We start from the raw sequence: 18,335 nt of genomic DNA, 5'->3' as shown, positions 1-18,335 counted from the left end.
TCTTTCGTTTTCATAGGAAGTTGGTATGCCAGCAGATTATGTAAACAAGCTTGCTAGAATGTTTCAGGACATTAAAGTATCTGAAGATTTGAACCAAGCTTTTAAGGAAATGCACAAAAATAATAAATTGGCTTTACCAGGTATTATTTTATAATTACATACATTTTAAAAAACATTTTACAAAAGAATATCTTTGTTTTCTAGTAAATTAAAAATAAAACTAAGCAGTAATAGAGACAAAGATGTTAAAAAGTCCACATTCCTTGAAAATATCCTACAAAGCAGAATTTAGATTTACTAACTCTTATTTTGAAACAGAAAGACACTTTTAACAAAATCTTTAGAGTCTTATTTTTCACCAAAGCTTATCCTCTGTGTATGTATTTTACCCATTGTCAAGATTATTTGCTTTATATTTTCTGATATACTTTCCTATAGCTGATTCAGTTAATATAAAAATTCTGAATGCTGGTGCCTGGTCAAGAAGCTCTGAAAAAGTCTTTGTCTCACTTCCTACTGAACTGGAGGATTTGATACCCGAAGTAGAAGAATTCTACAAAAAAAACCATAGTGGTAGAAAATTACATTGGCATCATCTCATGTCAAATGGAATTGTAAGTAGATGGTGTGTTAGTTCAGATATTGGTTTGGCTGAAAGTAGCAGGACTCCAAATAAGATTTGTTTAAACAAGATAGATCTTTCCTTCTCTCACAAGTGAAAGTTTGAGGAGGTATAGTAGATCTGTTCCATGAAGTTGTTAGGGACATAGACTTCTGGTTACAGCACCATCCTTAAGGTATTCCCTTGCCTGCAGAATCCAGTATGATCCTCTCACGATGTCTGTCTTCCAGCCCAACGGGAAGGGAAAGATGTGAGGGTATAGCTTCCTTGAACGGCAACTTCTAGAAGTTTCTCCCATTATTTCCACTCAAATCTCATTGGCCAGAACTTAGTTACATGGCCACATTTTTGCTCAGGAAAGCTGGGAGGTGAGCCTTTATTCTGGACAGTCATTAAAGTCTGCTAAAATTTTTATTACCATGTAAGAAAGGAAGAATGGATATTGAAAGACAGCTCGCAGTCTTTTTGTATATAATCTCATATAAGAGATATTATAGTAGGTAGATGGTAATCATCATGAAGAGAGTCTTATTTTTTTAACTATTTTATCTATTATAGATAACATTTAAGAATGAAGTAGGTCAATATGATTTGGAGGTAACAACATTTCAGCTGGCTGTATTGTTTGCATGGAACCAAAGACCCAGAGAGAAAATCAGCTTTGAAAATCTAAAACTTGCAACTGAACTCCCTGATGCTGAGCTTAGAAGAACTTTATGGGTTGGTTTGTTTTTATGTTTTTTGTTTTTAACATTGCATCCTCTCACATAGCAGGAAACATGTGTTGGCTTGTGTTATAATAAATTTATGAATTCATAACACTCAAATGACTTTTAAGCAAGAAAAATACACTAGTGAGGTATTTATGGAAAAAAAATTGAAAATAAGCAAGTTACTAAGAGAATGGCAAGAGAGAGAGAAAGAAAGAGATTGAGTTCGTGTTTAAATTTTGCCTGTGAAGAGCATGACTAAAGATTTCATATTGAAAATGCGTTCAAAGTTTTTTATGATAACCAAAATTCTAAGAATAAGAAGACTTTGGTCCTTTTGAGGCCCTGTAAAATGTACTTATTAGCCTTCTCTTCAAAACTACATTTTACCCCCTACTCCATATGCCTGTTAAAAGTTCCAAAATAAATTATTACCTAGAGAGAAACAGCTGGTTTATAACCGGCAATGATGTTTGCTGTGGTCATATATGACCAATCCCTCTAGTTTGTTGTTGTTGTGTTTTTTTCATTGTCTTATTGTAAAGAGAGCATTTATTGCTTCCTCATAACCAACTCTTTTCTCCTCATTCTCTTTCCTCATTATGCATTTACATTGTTATATTCATGGAAGTACCAAATAAAATTTTGAATTATGAATTTGTGCTCATAATTTTTTATCACCTATATTGGTCGTGTTGTAAAATTGATCTTGGTATTCTATAGTGTTTATAGAAGCTAATTGTTTTCTCTTTATTCTTCATAGTCTTTAGTAGCTTTCCCAAAGCTCAAACGGCAAGTTTTATTGTATGAACCTCAAGTCAACTCACCCAAAGACTTTACAGAAGGTACCCTCTTCTCAGTGAACCAGGAGTTCAGTTTAATGTAAGGTTTATGTTGATTGATCTAAAATAAAAATACCTTGTTTGAATTTTAATATTTTATTTTTAGCAAAATAATTTTCCTTACATGATATTTAAAACATCTGTATGCTGTCATCACTTTAGATTTATGCCATTTAGTTGTTTATTAAACATATTAATGAACTAGAGATGTTTATTATTTCTTTACATATTTTTCATGGATACATTTTGGTGTCTGACATACTATATTGCTTTTCATCTTTAAAGTAAACATCCTTTTGCACTCTAAAGCAGCTTTATCCACACGGAGTACTGTCTCCTTTAGATCCAATTAGAAGATAATGTTGAATTACAACCTACATATCTTCAATTATCTAATCACTTTCATGGCATATAAATTATATTAACTTTGTTATTACAGGGAGCATAGTCACACTTATTACCAGAGCTTTTATCATGTTTGAGGGAAATCATAGGGTTCATTTTAATAAAGCTACATGGTGGTTATTTGTCCCTTAAACAGTGTTGGATATTAATTTTTAGACTATTTCTAAATATTTTCTCTTAGACATTGTTGCTATAATATGATGTTTAAAAAGCCTTTCACTGTAAAATATTTGATTTAATGTTTTTATAGAAAAAATGCAAAAGTTCAGAAAAGGGGTAAAATCAACTTGATTGGACGCTTGCAGCTCACTACAGAAAGGATGAGAGAAGAAGAGAATGAAGGAATAGTTCAACTAAGAATACTGAGAACCCAGGTTTGTAATATTAAGACACAATGTCTAAATTTTGAAAAATGTTGTTTTTTTAATTTCAAATCTTTTTTTAAAATTAAAGGAATGTAGGTACTCACACTTTTCGTGCAGAAGAGCTAATTTTCAATTTACTGAAATATAAAAATTGTATTAGTAACATTCTCTTAGTTGCGCAAAGAGATGTCTATATGACTTGGTGGTCTCTGGTAGGTTCTGTTGGTTGGGCAGAAACCTTGGTTTTAGGTTATGCTTCTCTGACTGCATGTCAAAGAGAATAAATGTATATCAGCAACAAGTACGATTCTAGGATTGAGTATTTAAAATTTAATTTTAACACTTCTAATTCCATTGTAATGGGAAATTAGGGACACTTTAAAAAACGTATTTTAAAACTAGGATTATACCTTCTGAACATGATAAAGAATACCTATTGCAAACTAATGTATGACTGTTTTAACTTTAGAAATAGTCTTATTAAAACCAAGTAGTTCCACTTTTACTGTTTTCATTTAATATTGTTTGAAACTATTGGCCAATGCAGTCAAGCATGAAACAAAAAAGAAGAAAAGATTAAAATTTTTCACTTCTTGTAGATCATATAATATGATAAAGGAACAGAGAAAAGATAAATAAAAATCAAATGCTTTTCTATTTAGCAATAAACAAATAAATAAATTTAAGAAAATAAAAGAAGAAACCATAGAATTCACAGGCATTTCTTTAAAAAGCAGTGTGTTGGACCTGTATGAAGAGAGGGGCCTTCACCTGAGAGATTCAAAAGGAGATTTGAATAAATAGAAAGATCATGTTCCTTTCTTTCTTACTAAATTTTTTAATTGAGGTATAACTTACATATAATAGAATACATATTTCATAGTTTTCAGTGTGTTTTGCTAAATGTGTATACCTGTGTGACCATCACCTCAATTAAAATACAGAACATTTCTATCACTCCAGTAATTTCTCCATGTCTCCATTCAGCCAATCTCCACCTTCAACCCACCTGATTCCTGTCACCATTGCTTTGTTTTGCCTGTTCTTGGTCTTCATATACATGGAATCAGACAGTGTACTCTTTGTATCTGGCTTCTTTTTAACATGAAATACCATTTGTTGTTGTTGTTTTTTTTTTGGCTGCTTTGGGTCTTCATTGCTGCGTGCGGGCTTTCTCTAGTTGCGGAGAGCAGGAGCTACTCTTTGTTGCAGGGCGCGGGCTTCTCATTGTGGTGGCTTCTCTTGTTGTGGAGCACAGGCTTTAGGCACACAGGCTTCAGTAGCTGCAGCACACGGGCTCAGTAGTTGCGGCACATGGGTCCTAGAGCGCACGGGCTTCAGTAGTTGTGGCACATGGGCTCAGTAGTTGTGGCTCACAGGCTCTAGAGCGCAGGCTCAGTAGTTGTGGTGCACAGTCTTAGTTGCCCTGTGGCATGTGGGATCTTCCTGGACCAGGGATCGAACCTGTGTCCCCTGCATTGGCAGATGGATTCTTAACCACTGTGCCACCAGGGAAGTCTGAAATACCATATTTTTTAATGATAAGGCTGAATAACTTCCCATACTAGTAACAAGTCTACTGAATTTCATATAAAAATTCAACTAGGAATATTTTTGCAATTTTAAAAATTGATTCTCAGTTTTATCAGAAAGAACAAATAGATGAGAGTAATTGAGAACCTTAAAAAAATAAGGTGTTAATGGTAGTGGAACTTGCCTTGCCAAATATTAAAACTTATTAAAATATCTACAAAAATAAAATGGCATAACATACAGATTAATAGAAGAAAATAGCTCAGAATTAAACCTCCTATTTAAGTGTAGATGAACTTTGCAATAAAGGAAATCATTTCCGTGGCCCATGAAAAGAGAATGTATTATTCAATAAGAGATTTTGGAAAATTTTACTTCTGGGAGGAAAAAGCATGATATAGTCTTAGTTTATGGCTACACCAGGATAAATACAGATGGATTAGAGTTGAGATGTGAAGTGGAATGGGCAGGTATAGTCATACTATAAGATGTGCAAAGAAAATGAAGTTTTTTTGTTTTGTCTAAAACTGATTCATAATAATGCTCAATCTGCTAATCCAAGCTATCCCTTTAGGTAATGCTCAGACTTATTTCTCCCTGATTCTACTCCACCCATCCTTGTTCTTTGCTGTTTTCACAGATGGCATCTGCATGTATTGAGGTTGAGAGAAATTCACTTGACTTCATAGTGACAGTGAAGGGATTGTCCTATCTGTACAGTTGTAACAGTGTTCTAGGTTTTTGGTCTTGTCAGCTCTAGAGTGCTTTATCTGTCACCTATGGGAATTTGACTTTCTATTGCTATCTATTGCTGATGTCTGTAGCAGATGAACTATGGTTTATTCTTTTTCCAGTTGGTAAGGACCACGTGGCCTCTTTCCTGTTCTGGCTGCCTGTCCTCTGCTCTTACTGAGCTCTTGAGCCCTCTGAGCCTCTGCTACATCTTCTTTGTGGCCCTTGGCCTACATGGCACACTGTTATCATCTGCTGTTACAGGATCACCCTCTCCTGACACTGAAGGCCCTGTGGCAGGTCCATTGGCTCTAAACTCTAATCATATGGGAACTGAGAGAAATTCAGGAGTGCAAATTACTTCCATCATATCATGCCACTTTTCAAGTGACCTCCAACCTATTAAATGGGACCAGGGCCAGAACCCCTCTGTTTTTCTCTTAATATCTCTAAGACAGCCATCTTCACCTCTACCCAAGCTAGAATAGGAGAAATTGGAATATTTACAGTTGTTCCTCTCCTACTTACTGGTTTCTGTAATGTACAAGTGCCTGTAGGGGGACAGACTTTTTCCATCTTCCTTCTTTCTCTCTGGACCCTTGACATAAACCCCTGTGATCAAGAGCCTGGATCTGGACATACTGACATTGGGAGTAATTCACCTGACCTCCTAGTGGCAGTGTAGGAATCCTCATATCTGTACAGGGGAAGTTGAAGGTATACTTTTCTCACACTGAGTAGTGCCTGACTCCCAAGCCTATTGCCTTGTAGCCAAACTCCATTTTCAATGTTAAAAAGCAAATATTGATTCCTTTTTTTGTTTTCACATTTCTTTTATAATGAATTCTAACCTCCACTAAGGCAGATGAATACCTTTTGTTGACTAAGCAGACACCTTGTACTGGAAAAGGCAAAAGAGAAAATATGTAGTAATTTTCTAATTTTCCTTATTAAAAGAATAATAATAATTAAAGAAATCATTAAGGAAGCTATTGATAAAATTGATTTAGATGAAAAGTGCTTACTCCTACAGAAAGTTAAACCATTTAATTGAGTCAGTACAAACTGAAGATACTTATAACAAGTACAGTTTATTAATCTGATAAATTTATAAAGAATAGTAATTATTAATTTTTGAAACAGACAGCAACTGGCCTCTACTGCTATACAAAGAAGTAACTGTGAATACAAGGGAAAAAGTATGTGTAAGGGGTTTGTTGTATCTTAGTTGATAGTTGATTCTTAACACAATATCAGGTTATATACATATTGTGTTCACAGGTAAAATAAACTTTTTAAATGTACATAGTGTGGATATGAAGGAATGAAAGGAAATACACCAAAACCTTAGGTGTGATTTTCTTTTCATCAGAGAAGTTATGGGTAATTTTGTTTTTCCTCATTTTTTAAAATCTCCATAATATGCAGATTTTATTTTTCAGAGTGAAAAAAAGATAACTGGTCTCAAGATTAATCTAGTGATTGCTAATCATTTGGATAGGTATTGGATAGAAGATAAAATACATTAAAAGTCATTTTTTGTTTTGTTTTACTTAAAATAATTTAATATTTTATTTTTTCTTTTAGGAAGCTATCATACAAATAATGAAGATGAGAAAGAAAATTAGTAATGCTCAGCTGCAGACTGAATTAGTAGAAATTTTGAAAAACATGTTCTTGCCACAAAAGAAAATGATAAAAGAGCAAATAGAATGGCTAATAGAGCACAAATACATCAGAAGAGATGAATCTGATATCAACACTTTCATATATATGGCATAATTTTGAATATCATGGACAGTATTAAGAACCAAAATTTTGGAGTGCTTGGGCAGAAAGTTCTTGCAGTTTGTGCTAGAGGAAGGTTTATTTGGACTTCGATTACATAAATATTAAAATCTCTGCCTTACCTAACAAAACAACTATATTTTGCCAATCACATTAGTTAGCATGGTGGCATTCCCTTCATGTTGCACACTCTGTTTTAACAGCATGCCGTTTTGTGGAGAAACTTGCATTCATGAAGAGCCCATGATGAACTTTTAAAAATCTGATTTATACCCACCGGAAGAAATACAGTTGGGAAGGGTGAAAGTGGGGTTCTTGTTGCTTTTCTTTTTTCTTTTTTTTTTTTCTTTTTTTCCTCTCTTACAAAAATGTACTTGCACAAGGAAGGATCTTCAGATGTTTGTGTGCTGAAAAATGCTGTTACGTTTTGTTTTAAAAAATGCAATTAAAACTAGAAATAGCACTCTTGGTTTCTTTTGATCAAAAGAGTGAGCTGGTCTACACAACATTGGGACAGGGCAGGTATAGGTGAAAAGATAAGTTTATAATAGTATCAAATTATATGTTCAAACACCGCTTCAGTATCGCAGCTGGATTTTAGTGGTGACTTAAAAATGGTATTAAATTTTTCCAACTAAAAAATGTTGGCTTTCTTTAAGCAGGAGACTACTGTCTTAGTTGTTTATTGTTAAATGATGAAGAGTTTTTTAAATCTTACATGGCTAAGAGAGCTTGTTTTGAAAAAGTGAAGCTCATATTAATTATTATTTTAATTGTTTAAAAAAAATGTATGGAGATAGGTTGGTCGATTGCAGAGTCACAACAGCAAAATAAGCATATTAAGTGTTTACTAAGACACTTAGTATTTATATACTTAATATTTATTATGCCATATTCAAATTTATTAAAAACAAGACAGAAATCTCCTGCTTTAATATAATACAGTTATATAACTGACCACTTAATCTGTAGCATAGAAATATTTTGAAATTTTAAAGTCTCATGATTAGGGATTTATAACCTCAGGTTTCTGGAAAGGAAGACATTCTGTTTTAAAAAGTAATAATTAGGTATCAGTCACCTAGGAGGAAGAGAAAAACCACAACATAGACCTGAAAAGCATAAGCAAAATTGTTGCAATCTTAATATGAGCAGTAAACTTGCCAAATATATGTACATATATATTTATATATTTTAAAAATAAGCATTTAAAAAATGTTCAGAAGGCAACACTTACCTTGTTCCTTTTAGTCAATCCAAAGTAGCAACTTACTAGTTGCTGGCAACTGAATACCCAGAGTAATGGAGATTTTAGGACTTGAGGACATGAACAACTTAAAAGAGAAAAACTTACTCCCCTTTGGGAAAGAATGGCTCAACATGGATTTTATTCATTGTGGTGCACATTTCAAATTTTCTTGCAAATTATTTTATATTTTATTTGATATTAAGTAATATTTTAAATTATTTTGATGATAGTAGGAAATGGAGTGCCAGAGTGTTGAAAGGCGTACAGTATTATTACAGAGTGCTTTCAAGAGCATTTCATGGAATCTGTCCCCAATCCCAAGAGACTTTGTGAGCTGCCTGCTGAAAGGAAGGACAGCAAATTTAAAACATTTTTAAGGTTTTGCTGGCTATAGTCAAAGGCCTATTCTGAAACTCATAAGAAATTGAAATTTTGTTTCTAATTTAAAATCTTACATTTGAGCTCTAAGGTAGCATATGTCAGTTATTAGACCAAGCATATTGTGAAGATTAAACTAAATTAGCACTCACTGTTTTCTCTAATTAGATGACTGTTAACAATGGATAAATTCAAAATTTTTAAAAACTGATAATTTGGTAATAATTGTGGCCCTTATGTTAATAAATAGTTTGGTATTGGCATATTTGCTTATCTGATAAAGGGGCGCCAAAGGAGGAAGCAATGGAAAGGAAAATTACAGGCCATTTCTTAAAGTTTAAGATTTGTTGTTGTTTTAAACCAGAATAGTTCTCAGAACTTTTTTTGGAATTTCTAATCTTTTTTTAGTCATTTAAGAATGAGAGCCATGATGTTTTGATTTACAAAGGCAAATTTAATGCAAAAGTGGGTAACTCTAAATCCATAGCAAAGTTTTCTAATAATTTTATAAATTTTTAAATTGCTAATTATGTCCTAATTGTATTTTGGGGAATAGAACAGCAACAAATACTGTAGACTTACAGTTTTCATCATTTTGTTCATTATGTATACAAAAGTGTATCTGACTACTTTTTGGTGTTTATGAAAACCATTTAGTTGACAAGGTGCCTATGCCATTGTTGAATTTTCTTTAAGTATATTTTGACAACAGATTTGCTAATTTAAAAAAAAAAAAGGATCTGGAAAAAAAACTACCAGCAATTTGCTAAAGATACAGAATCACAGTTAGTATCCTTTATTACTAAGTCCCTTTTCTCTAATGTGCACTTAAAATTAGTGCTATCTGAGCAGGGATGAACTCTGACATAGTTAAGGGGAAAAATATATACATATATATGCATATATTTTTTTCATGAGCAGTATGGCAATAGGACACTTCAGAGGTTAAGATTTGAACATTCATCTTCTAATATAAAGGTGGAGCCATCTTGAAAATGTTAACCTTTATTGCCATCTCATTGCCAGAGTAAGTAGATATGAAACAAAACTTACAAAGTGAAAATACAGAACAATTTTAATGCTTGCAATGAGTTAAATATTTAGAGTATTACTGTTCTAATGATTTAATGAGTATCTTGAAATAAATTCTGAAGTCTTCCAATTTTTACATTTATTGGAGGGGTCCCTGCATTCTGGCAAACTTTATTTCTCTTTCTCTTATTTTGTGCATAAATGTTAAAATTTCCAAAAATGAAATGTTAGCTTTCTTATTTTTACCTTTTATTAAATTTAGTACAAACTATGACCGGAGTAGTTTAAAAGTATTTTGTATTATTTGCAGTAGGATGTCATTGGCCCTGCTCAAAGGGCAAATTTTAAAAATTCAATTTGGGTGAAAGTTTTGCTAGTTTTCCAGAAAGATTTGCTATCTTAAACTCAAGCTTGTTTTTTCTATTTTCATGTAAATGACTGGGATGCTATCTTATAAACTCTTCCAATGTCATGTTTGTGAAATAAACATTACAATGAGAGCTTTCCTGTCATCTACACTATATATGTTGTCTGGAGTGTTGAACAAATTTGAGTTCCTAAGTTGTAATCTATCCTCGTATATACAATTTTGAATGTGTGCCACTACATACTGAGATGATAATGCTGTACAATTTTAAATGGTAGCAGTTTCTGTATGCAGTAGGCTGAAATATTTTGATGAACTGCTTAATTTTTGGATTTTATTTTTTAAGTTGTATAATTTATTTTCTTGCAAAATAAAAATGTAATATAAAAGCTTTCACCTATCAAGAAAATGTTGATGTTCTACTGTAAAATAGTTTCTGAGAGTTTAGTTAAAATTTTTATAATAGGTATATTTATATATTTAATTGTGAAATAGTAAATCTTAGCCAGCCTTAGGAATCAGAAATATGAAAAGTAACCCACTTATTTCTTTTAAATTTCAAAATCTAGTTCAAAATGAAAGCTAACAGGAATGTAGCTTTTCCATTGATGATGGCATAGGGCTATCATGCCTGGAAGAGGTCAAAATTTTCAAACCTGAAAGTAATTAATGCATTCATTCATCCGTTTAGACAGGTCATGTCATAACCAAAATTTAAATTTTATATCAGACAAAAGTAAAAAATATATCACAAATTATTTCATGTTTTGTATATTTTTGGAAGTTTGTGAATATTTAAATTTCAAAGCTAGAGATAGTTGTAATAAGGTTACGAAGATGGACTGTGTCGTAGTCTTGGTGGTTGTAACAAAGTACCATAGACTGCATGACTTATAAACCAACAGAAATTTATTTCTCATAGTTCTGCAGGCCCAAAGTCTGAGATCAGAATGCCAGCATGGTTGGTTCTGGTGAGGAACCTCTTTCAGGTTGCTGCTGACTTCTCACTGTGTACTCACATGGCAGAAAGAGGGTTTAGAGAGCTCTGGGTCTCCTTTATAAAGGCACTAATCCCATTCACAAGGGCTCCACTCTCATGACCTAATTACCTCCCAAAGTAAATGCCCCACCTACCAATAACATCACATTGGGGATTAGGTTTCAACATAGGATTTTTGGAGAGAGACAGACATTCAGTCTTTAGCACTTCATAATGACCCTAAAATCAACCTTGGACTTTCTGGGATTTGGAGGTGGGGGGAAATTGACTTGGAAATGAAGGCAGAGAAAAGCGTGGCCTCAGTTTAAGATTCCCCAGAACGTAGAAACAGGTTAGGCATAGAAACAGGCAGAAGCTTCTGGGCCCCTTACTTGCCCATGTCTCCCAAGGCGCTGGGAGGGGCCCTAAGAGTTTTGTATTTGTGATTTATATTATTTTTCTCAAAGAGAATCCCCTAAATATCCAAGGTTGAATCCAGTCCTGCTAAAACTGAATGCAAAAAGAAACGTGTCTGGCACACAGAAGGCATTCATGTGTGGATTGAATGAATGAGGTGTGTGTGCCTGAGAACAGAGTAGAGTTTAATACTTTGTTTTAAATGGGAAGAGTTTATTTTCTAATTGCCTATTCTAGACTGTAAAATCAAATACGGACTTTGCCATGTCACTAAACTTCTATTTTAACCAATGGACAGTCTGGAACGGGTCTTAGACGGTTGAGGAGTTACAGACTTTTATGAGCGTCTGATTAAAGAAAAAGACATGCATATAAAGATACGGACAATTCTGTTTATAAATTTTAAGTATTCTAACACTCAAGATTAAAAATCTTTGATAATGAGATCCCACAGTGAGTAAAGAGAGTAAGTAGCAGCCTGCTCTCTGAATTGGTAACAGCTTAATGTCACAAGTGCTGATTCAAACTTAGATCTATACTAGTTTTTGTCTGTTTTTATCTAAAGAATGACAGGAGACTTCCCTGGGTGTTATTGGGGTTTGCTATTTTCATTAATGATAAATGCAGTATTTTATTATTGTGGTTGCTGAAGCAGACTGATACTATTTAGATGTTTCTTTGACATTGGCTGATGGTTGAAGGGTAGCAGTGGGAACCAGGAAGGCAGAGAGGAAAGAGCCAACTTTACAGCAAGCCAGGTTTGAAAATTAACACTCCTGTTAAGAGACCACAATTATACCTCTAAGAAAGGGTGGGGCTTGGGACTACCTTTACAAGGCCCTTTTCCTATGGCTGCTAAGTGTGTAATTTTCTTGCCCCCTACTCTACCTTACCTCTTCCATTCTCAGCAGATGACCTTACTTTGGGAATATAAGCAGAGAAAATAAAATAAGGCTTTCAGGCATGCACTTTCATAACTTGCTTTCTCTACCTCTAAACTTTAACAGTGTCCATTTTCATCTGCCTACGCCTCACTTCTTACTCGAGGCCAACTGTTTTTTTATCTTTTCCTGAATTCTTTCTGCTTCTGTGTTTTGCTCCAGAATACCTACATTTCCTGTATCTTCCAAACATCTTTTTATTAGTTATTTCCTCCTTAGCCTCCAACAGGGGTTCTCAAAGTTTTGGTCCACAGACCAGCAGCATTATCATTATCAAGAACTTGTTGGAAATGCAAGTTTTTGAGCTCCACCCCAGACCTACTGATTCAGAAAGTCTTTGTCGGGGGGCAGTGTCTCAGCGATCTGAATTTTAATAAGCCTTCCAGGTGATGCTGATGCACTAAAGTTTGAGAACCACTGTCTTACAAACATTGAAGTATCCGCCATCCTTAAAAAAAATGCCTTCCCCTACCTTGGTCAAGTTATGACCCTTGTTTTCCTCCTTCCTCCATCTTCTGCTAAACATCTTGAAAGAATAGTCTACAATCTGTCTCTATTTCTTCTACTTAGTACTCATTGGCTTATGTCCCCACTGGTCCTCTTGCCAAGGTCATCAGTGACCTCCTATTGCTTAATCAGAAGCTCATTTTCAATCTTCCTCTAACTTGACCTCCTTACAGCATTTGCACCTTGAACACTCCTGGTTATTGAATTTTGTTCGTCTCTTGACTTCAAAGATGCCATTCTTTCCTGGTCCCACATTTATCTCTCAGTTTTCTCAGTCTCATTCTCTGGCTCTTCCTCTGCCTGCACATCCCAGAATTTCATCTCCATTTCTACTCTTGCTGAGCTACATACTCTTCCTGGGTAATTTTATCTACCTCTGTGGCTTCAACCACCGTCTGCATGTTGATGCTCCAGACTGTCTGCAACTGCTTGCAAGATCAACATGTATTTCCAGGTATTTCTTGAACATCTCATCATCCATCACAGACTTGCTCCACTTAATAACTATCTCCATCTTCCAGGTTAGCAACCTTCATTTGACTGTCTATTGACCCCCTCCCCACACCACATTATTGATTCTAGTTATGTATTGTCTCTAGAATCTGACCTTTGTTCGCCTTTACTTCTGTGTTCACTGAATGAATAAGAACATTTCATAGTATGCTTATACTAGGTGAAGTAGGTAGGGACTAGCTGTTGGGTTGCTTCTTAGCCTACGTTTGGAAGTAGACTAAGTGTACTGAGTGATAAGTAGTGGTCAGTAAGATTATGTTTGCTTTAAATCTGTGGCATTTCTGGACCACTGTCCTAGCTCTAATTTTTCTCTTAATTGAGCTCATACCTCAATGTCTGAGGCCTAAGACAGCAGCAGATGTAAATTGGGTCATTCCTTTTAGCCTGTGGCTGAGGAGCCACTCCAAATCTAAAACATAAAAGCAGGAAAAGGACTTTCATCATTTAAAAAATTTCCCACATTTTTTAGTGCAGTTCCTTGCTGAGTTAGGGGCCCCACTACTTGTAAAATTGAATTGAAAGGCTTGGGAGCCACTGTTGAGCAGACCTCCTAAAGGTGGAGGAACATGTAACAAGCCCAAAAGTCATTCTTGGGACAAGTAGGACTTCTGTCTTACACTTACTAAGAACTTCCTAAAATATCTTCTTTTGTATCTTTTTGTTCTAAACCCCAAGATAAATCATATGAAAGTTATTTTTAGGAACTCTCTTCTGTTGCGCCATCTTTCATTACAATGAAAATGTAATCATTTTCTTGTTGAATACCTGTTGTCAAATGACAAAAATAGGACAATTTAATAATGAGTTTGATATCCTTTATTCAAGGGAAAACTTATACTCCCCATGGATTTGGGGGAGTACAGTGCCTCACAAGCAGCGGAGTACTCTTCCTGAGGGATTTGGGGCAAGAGCGAGTTTTATAGAGCTTTAGAAGTGGCGAAGTGGAAACAGCATGATTGGCTTGGAGGTCATGGATTTCCTTATAAGACTAGCAGGTCAATCAAGGAATAAGGAAAGAGTATTTGGCTTAGTTAATTGTCTGAGTTTGCATATCTGACCTTACTTAGAACAAAGAAGTTATTACAAATTCTTGGCAGTTGGGGGTTGGCTGGTTTGATATACTCTATTTCTGGTCAAGTGAAGCATTTACAGGGACATGAAAATTATATAAGTTTCAGTTTGCTGACATGGCACCCTAGGCAGGAGGAGCTTCACCCTGGGCTTGGAAAATTATTTCAACAATGGGGTACAAACATTTCTAGATATCTGCTAAAGAAGCTCTTGACACTGTCCTTCCCAGGATTTCAAGAAAGGAGATGTTTTGTGGGGTATATAATTAGGAAACATAAGGAAGTGACATGTAATTTGACTCAGGATGAGTATATTAGTTTCCTATGGCTGCCATAACAAAATACCACAAACAAATTTATTTTCTCACAGTTCTGGAGGCTAGAAGTCTGAAATCCAGGTGTTGGCAGGGTTGGTACCTTCTGTAGGGTCTAAGGGAGAATCTATTCCATGCTTCTCTCCTAGCTTCTGGTGGTTGTTGGAATTCCTTGGTGGTTCATTTTTTGTAGGTGCATCACTCCAGTCTCTGCCTCCTCCACATGGCCCTCTCACTGTGTGTGTCCTTTCTTGTTATAAGGACACCAGTCATTGTATTTAGTTTAGGGCCCACCCTAATTCAGTATGACCTCATCTTAACTTGATTACATCTGCAAAAACCCTATTTACAAATAAAGTCATTCACAGGCAGTATTTGTGGGGGACACTAGTCAAGCTAGTACAACGAGTTATTCCAACAGACTAACTATGATAGAAGTTACTTGTTACAGAAGAATTTAATTAGAAGTGAATAACAAATATCCTTGTATTGTGAATCGAATACATGCATTTTTTCTAAACTCTTAAGAAAATTGTTTATTTTCCACTTTGTTCTCTGCTATGAAAATATTATTCTAATGTTCCTAAAACTAACTTATACTTTTAGAAAAGCACTCTGGGGCTTATGACTATAGTTATGGACATTTATAAAGAGGAAGAGGCCAAAAAGTTTATTTTATCAATACTGATAGTATACTTTCCAAAACATAAGACTCCACTTACACTTATTGGCTAGATCTCTAACAAATGTAGTTAACTTAGAATCCAAGATTAGGTACATTTCGAAAGAGGTAGTCTTTATTAACGACTCTATGTCCAGACACTGTGTTATCTAATGTGATAGGAATGATAACTTGAAGCTACAAATTCAGATATGCAAAAAAAAAAAAAGCTTTAAATTCTCTCTAAACTGGACTTAATTTTTTTTTTATTCAAACACTTTATTTCTATCTCATGGAAGAAATTTTAATCTAGTCATTTTCACCTAAACTCAGTCAAATTCAGTTATCTTTCCATAAATTTTAAGTTAAAGGTTTGTCACTTTCAGGATTGTTCCCTTCACCCCTTCTATCTTGGGTATGATATCGTCCTGGTCTGCCTCATATCCAGCATGGTAACGCCTGTATGACTTGTATGGTGAGGCCCTCTTTCCCAACAGTGGAGCCTCTTGAGGATCACCAGCTCCAGTTCAGCTAACTTCTGTACTCTTCACAGCTATAACAGGAAAATCACCCATTTAGCTGTATGGGGGGACTCTTTGGGTCATGGGGACTTTCTGTGAGGCTACCTTAGGCTCCTCATATCCAAGCACCCTAAGCAATCTTCCATTTAACCTCGAGTGCTCATGTGGGCTCCCTTTTCAGACAAGCTGGTTTGAATCAGGGAACTGAGTGAGATCCACTCTCCGTCATACCACTGAATTTATTCTGTGTGTGTGTGTGTGTGTGTGTGTGTGTGTAGAGGGGATGATTCTAACGTCACATTCCCCTGTGGCTGGGCTGCAGCAGGACACAGAGATCAGGGACACTCCTCAGAGGCTGATCCTCTGGCTTCCTCTCCAGCTCTAGCCTTTCTCCCCTGAGTTCTACTTAACTAGTATTGGATAGGGGTAGGAAAAATGGATTTCAAATACTTGTTGTCTTCTACCTGAACTGTGACTTTAGAATTCTGTAATAAAAAGTTTAGTGTCCTGTTGTCTGTTTGCTTTGGTTCTGCTTCCCCTCAAGGTGGTTGTGGCTTCACATCCGGGGTGTGAATGGGGATTATCACAGATGTATAAAGAAGTGGAGGTGGAGGGTGCAGCGTGACACAGCTCACAGCATAATCTGATTCTCTGCTACCTTTCTTTTTATAATTCTTGCTCCATCTACTTTGGTGAGTCCTCTTCCTCCACCTAAATGCAGGTGTTCCCCAAGTTTCTTTCTCTGTAGACTCTTTGGGTAATTTCATCTATTTAATACCGTCAACAATTACCTCTTTGCCCTAACTCCCAATTCTATGCTTTGAATGGATTCCTAATTAAATTTTTTGGATAAATGTAAATAAAGATCAGAATTAGATTTTATTTATTTAGGAGTCTAAGTGTAAGCCACTCAAGTGCTACAATTATTCTTGTTGCAGTGAATTTCCCTATTTTCTTTAAAAAAAAAACTTGACTTTCCAAATTCCTAGATTCTTAAATGAAATTATTAACTACATTTTGGCTGCCTTATTTTTCTGAATTTTAGTTTGAAGGGAAGCTATCTGCTGTAGCTCAGGAGTAAATTTGTTCTCCTTCTCTCCCAACTGCCCCTAAGTCTCTTTGAACTTCTCTAGAAGTCATCCTGTCCAACATAGTGGCAATATTTCCTGATAGTGCTTTTGACAGCAGAATTGTCCACAGCTGACCCCTGTGCTTCTAAGGCAAGTCTCTCATAAGGCAAAACTAGTGTAGAGGTTAAGAGCCTAGTTCTGGCAACCAGACAGCCTGGGTCAAATTGTAGCTCTGTCACTAATTACTTGCTCTGTGACCTTGGACAATTTATGGAATCTAAGTTTCCTCATCTGTAAAATGAGTAACAAAGCTCCCTAATTCATTGGGTTTTTGTGAGGATTAAAGAATTAAACAGTGAAAGAAATGCCCCATACTAAGAACTATGTAAGGAGCTATTATTATAACCAGTCATCTTTTGCTGTTTGTTCACCTAGTGTATTTATTAGCCTTGGCCTCTGTTTATTAGGCCAGACTAGCTGCTTAATTTTCTCAGTTATTTCTTTAAAATTCAACTTTTTCAGATAAAGATGTGATATATCTTGTACATTTCACACACATGCACAAACACACACACACACACAAAATTTCAGCACTGGTACACATTGTAATGATTTCATAGCCATTAAAGCAGTAGGTACAAAAAGTTTGTGCTTGGCCTACAGTAGGGTCAGCAAGAGAGAAGGCTTGAGTGTGACATTCAAAGGAAGTAGGCAGGACTTGGTGACCTATTGATTATAGAGGAGCTGGTAGGTGAAGGGACTACACACCACTCTAAGGGACCAACCTAGGGTGATTGGGAAAGTAAAGTTAGGGGTGCTGTATTTATCTATTGCTATGTAAAAATGACCCCAAAACATAGTGGCTTAAAACAACAATAGCCACTTATTTTCTCTCGTTTCTGTGGATCATGAATTCAGACAGGGCACAGGAAGGGATGGCTGGTCTCTGCTCCATGATGTCTGGGGTCTCAGCTGGAAGGTTGAAGGCTGGGACTGGAAATCATCAGAGAGCTTTTTTTAATCCATATTTCTGGCTAGGCCTAGCCTGGGAGGTCACATACCTCACTTCTGTGATACTCCATGGTCAGGGCAGTCAGTATTCCCTCCCCAGATTCAAGGGGAGGGAACACCGACCCCACCTCTGGTTGGAGGAGTGAGCATGAGTCATATTGAAAGAAGAGCTTGTAGGGTAGGCTAATTGTATGATTAGGCCACCCAAGATGGCTGTTCTCTTGCTCTCTGTACATCCCTCAACCAGACCCTGCTTCACCTATACCCTACTCACCTGACTGACCTTCCCTCTTAATCATAGAGCCTGA

General features: G+C 35.7%; 1 protein-coding gene across 1 annotated transcript in view; it reads left to right on the top strand.

Annotated features, from left to right (window-relative positions):
• Positions 1-6,991, top strand: part of CUL5 (cullin 5) — a 93,586-nt gene extending 86,595 nt beyond the window's left edge. Inside the window, exons 14-19 of the mRNA XM_065881746.1 lie at positions 17-140; positions 439-614; positions 1,181-1,342; positions 2,096-2,214; positions 2,830-2,953; positions 6,797-6,991. Of these exons, the coding sequence (XP_065737818.1) occupies positions 17-140; positions 439-614; positions 1,181-1,342; positions 2,096-2,214; positions 2,830-2,953; positions 6,797-6,991 (900 nt within the window). The remainder of the gene's footprint in view (positions 1-16; positions 141-438; positions 615-1,180; positions 1,343-2,095; positions 2,215-2,829; positions 2,954-6,796) is intronic.
• Positions 6,992-18,335: the final 11,344 nt, after the last annotated feature.

Source organism: Phocoena phocoena, chromosome 8 (genome assembly GCF_963924675.1).
Source record: "Phocoena phocoena chromosome 8, mPhoPho1.1, whole genome shotgun sequence".
NCBI classification, from domain to species: Eukaryota; Metazoa; Chordata; class Mammalia; order Artiodactyla; family Phocoenidae; genus Phocoena; species Phocoena phocoena.
This window is presented reverse-complemented; position numbering and strand designations above follow the sequence as displayed.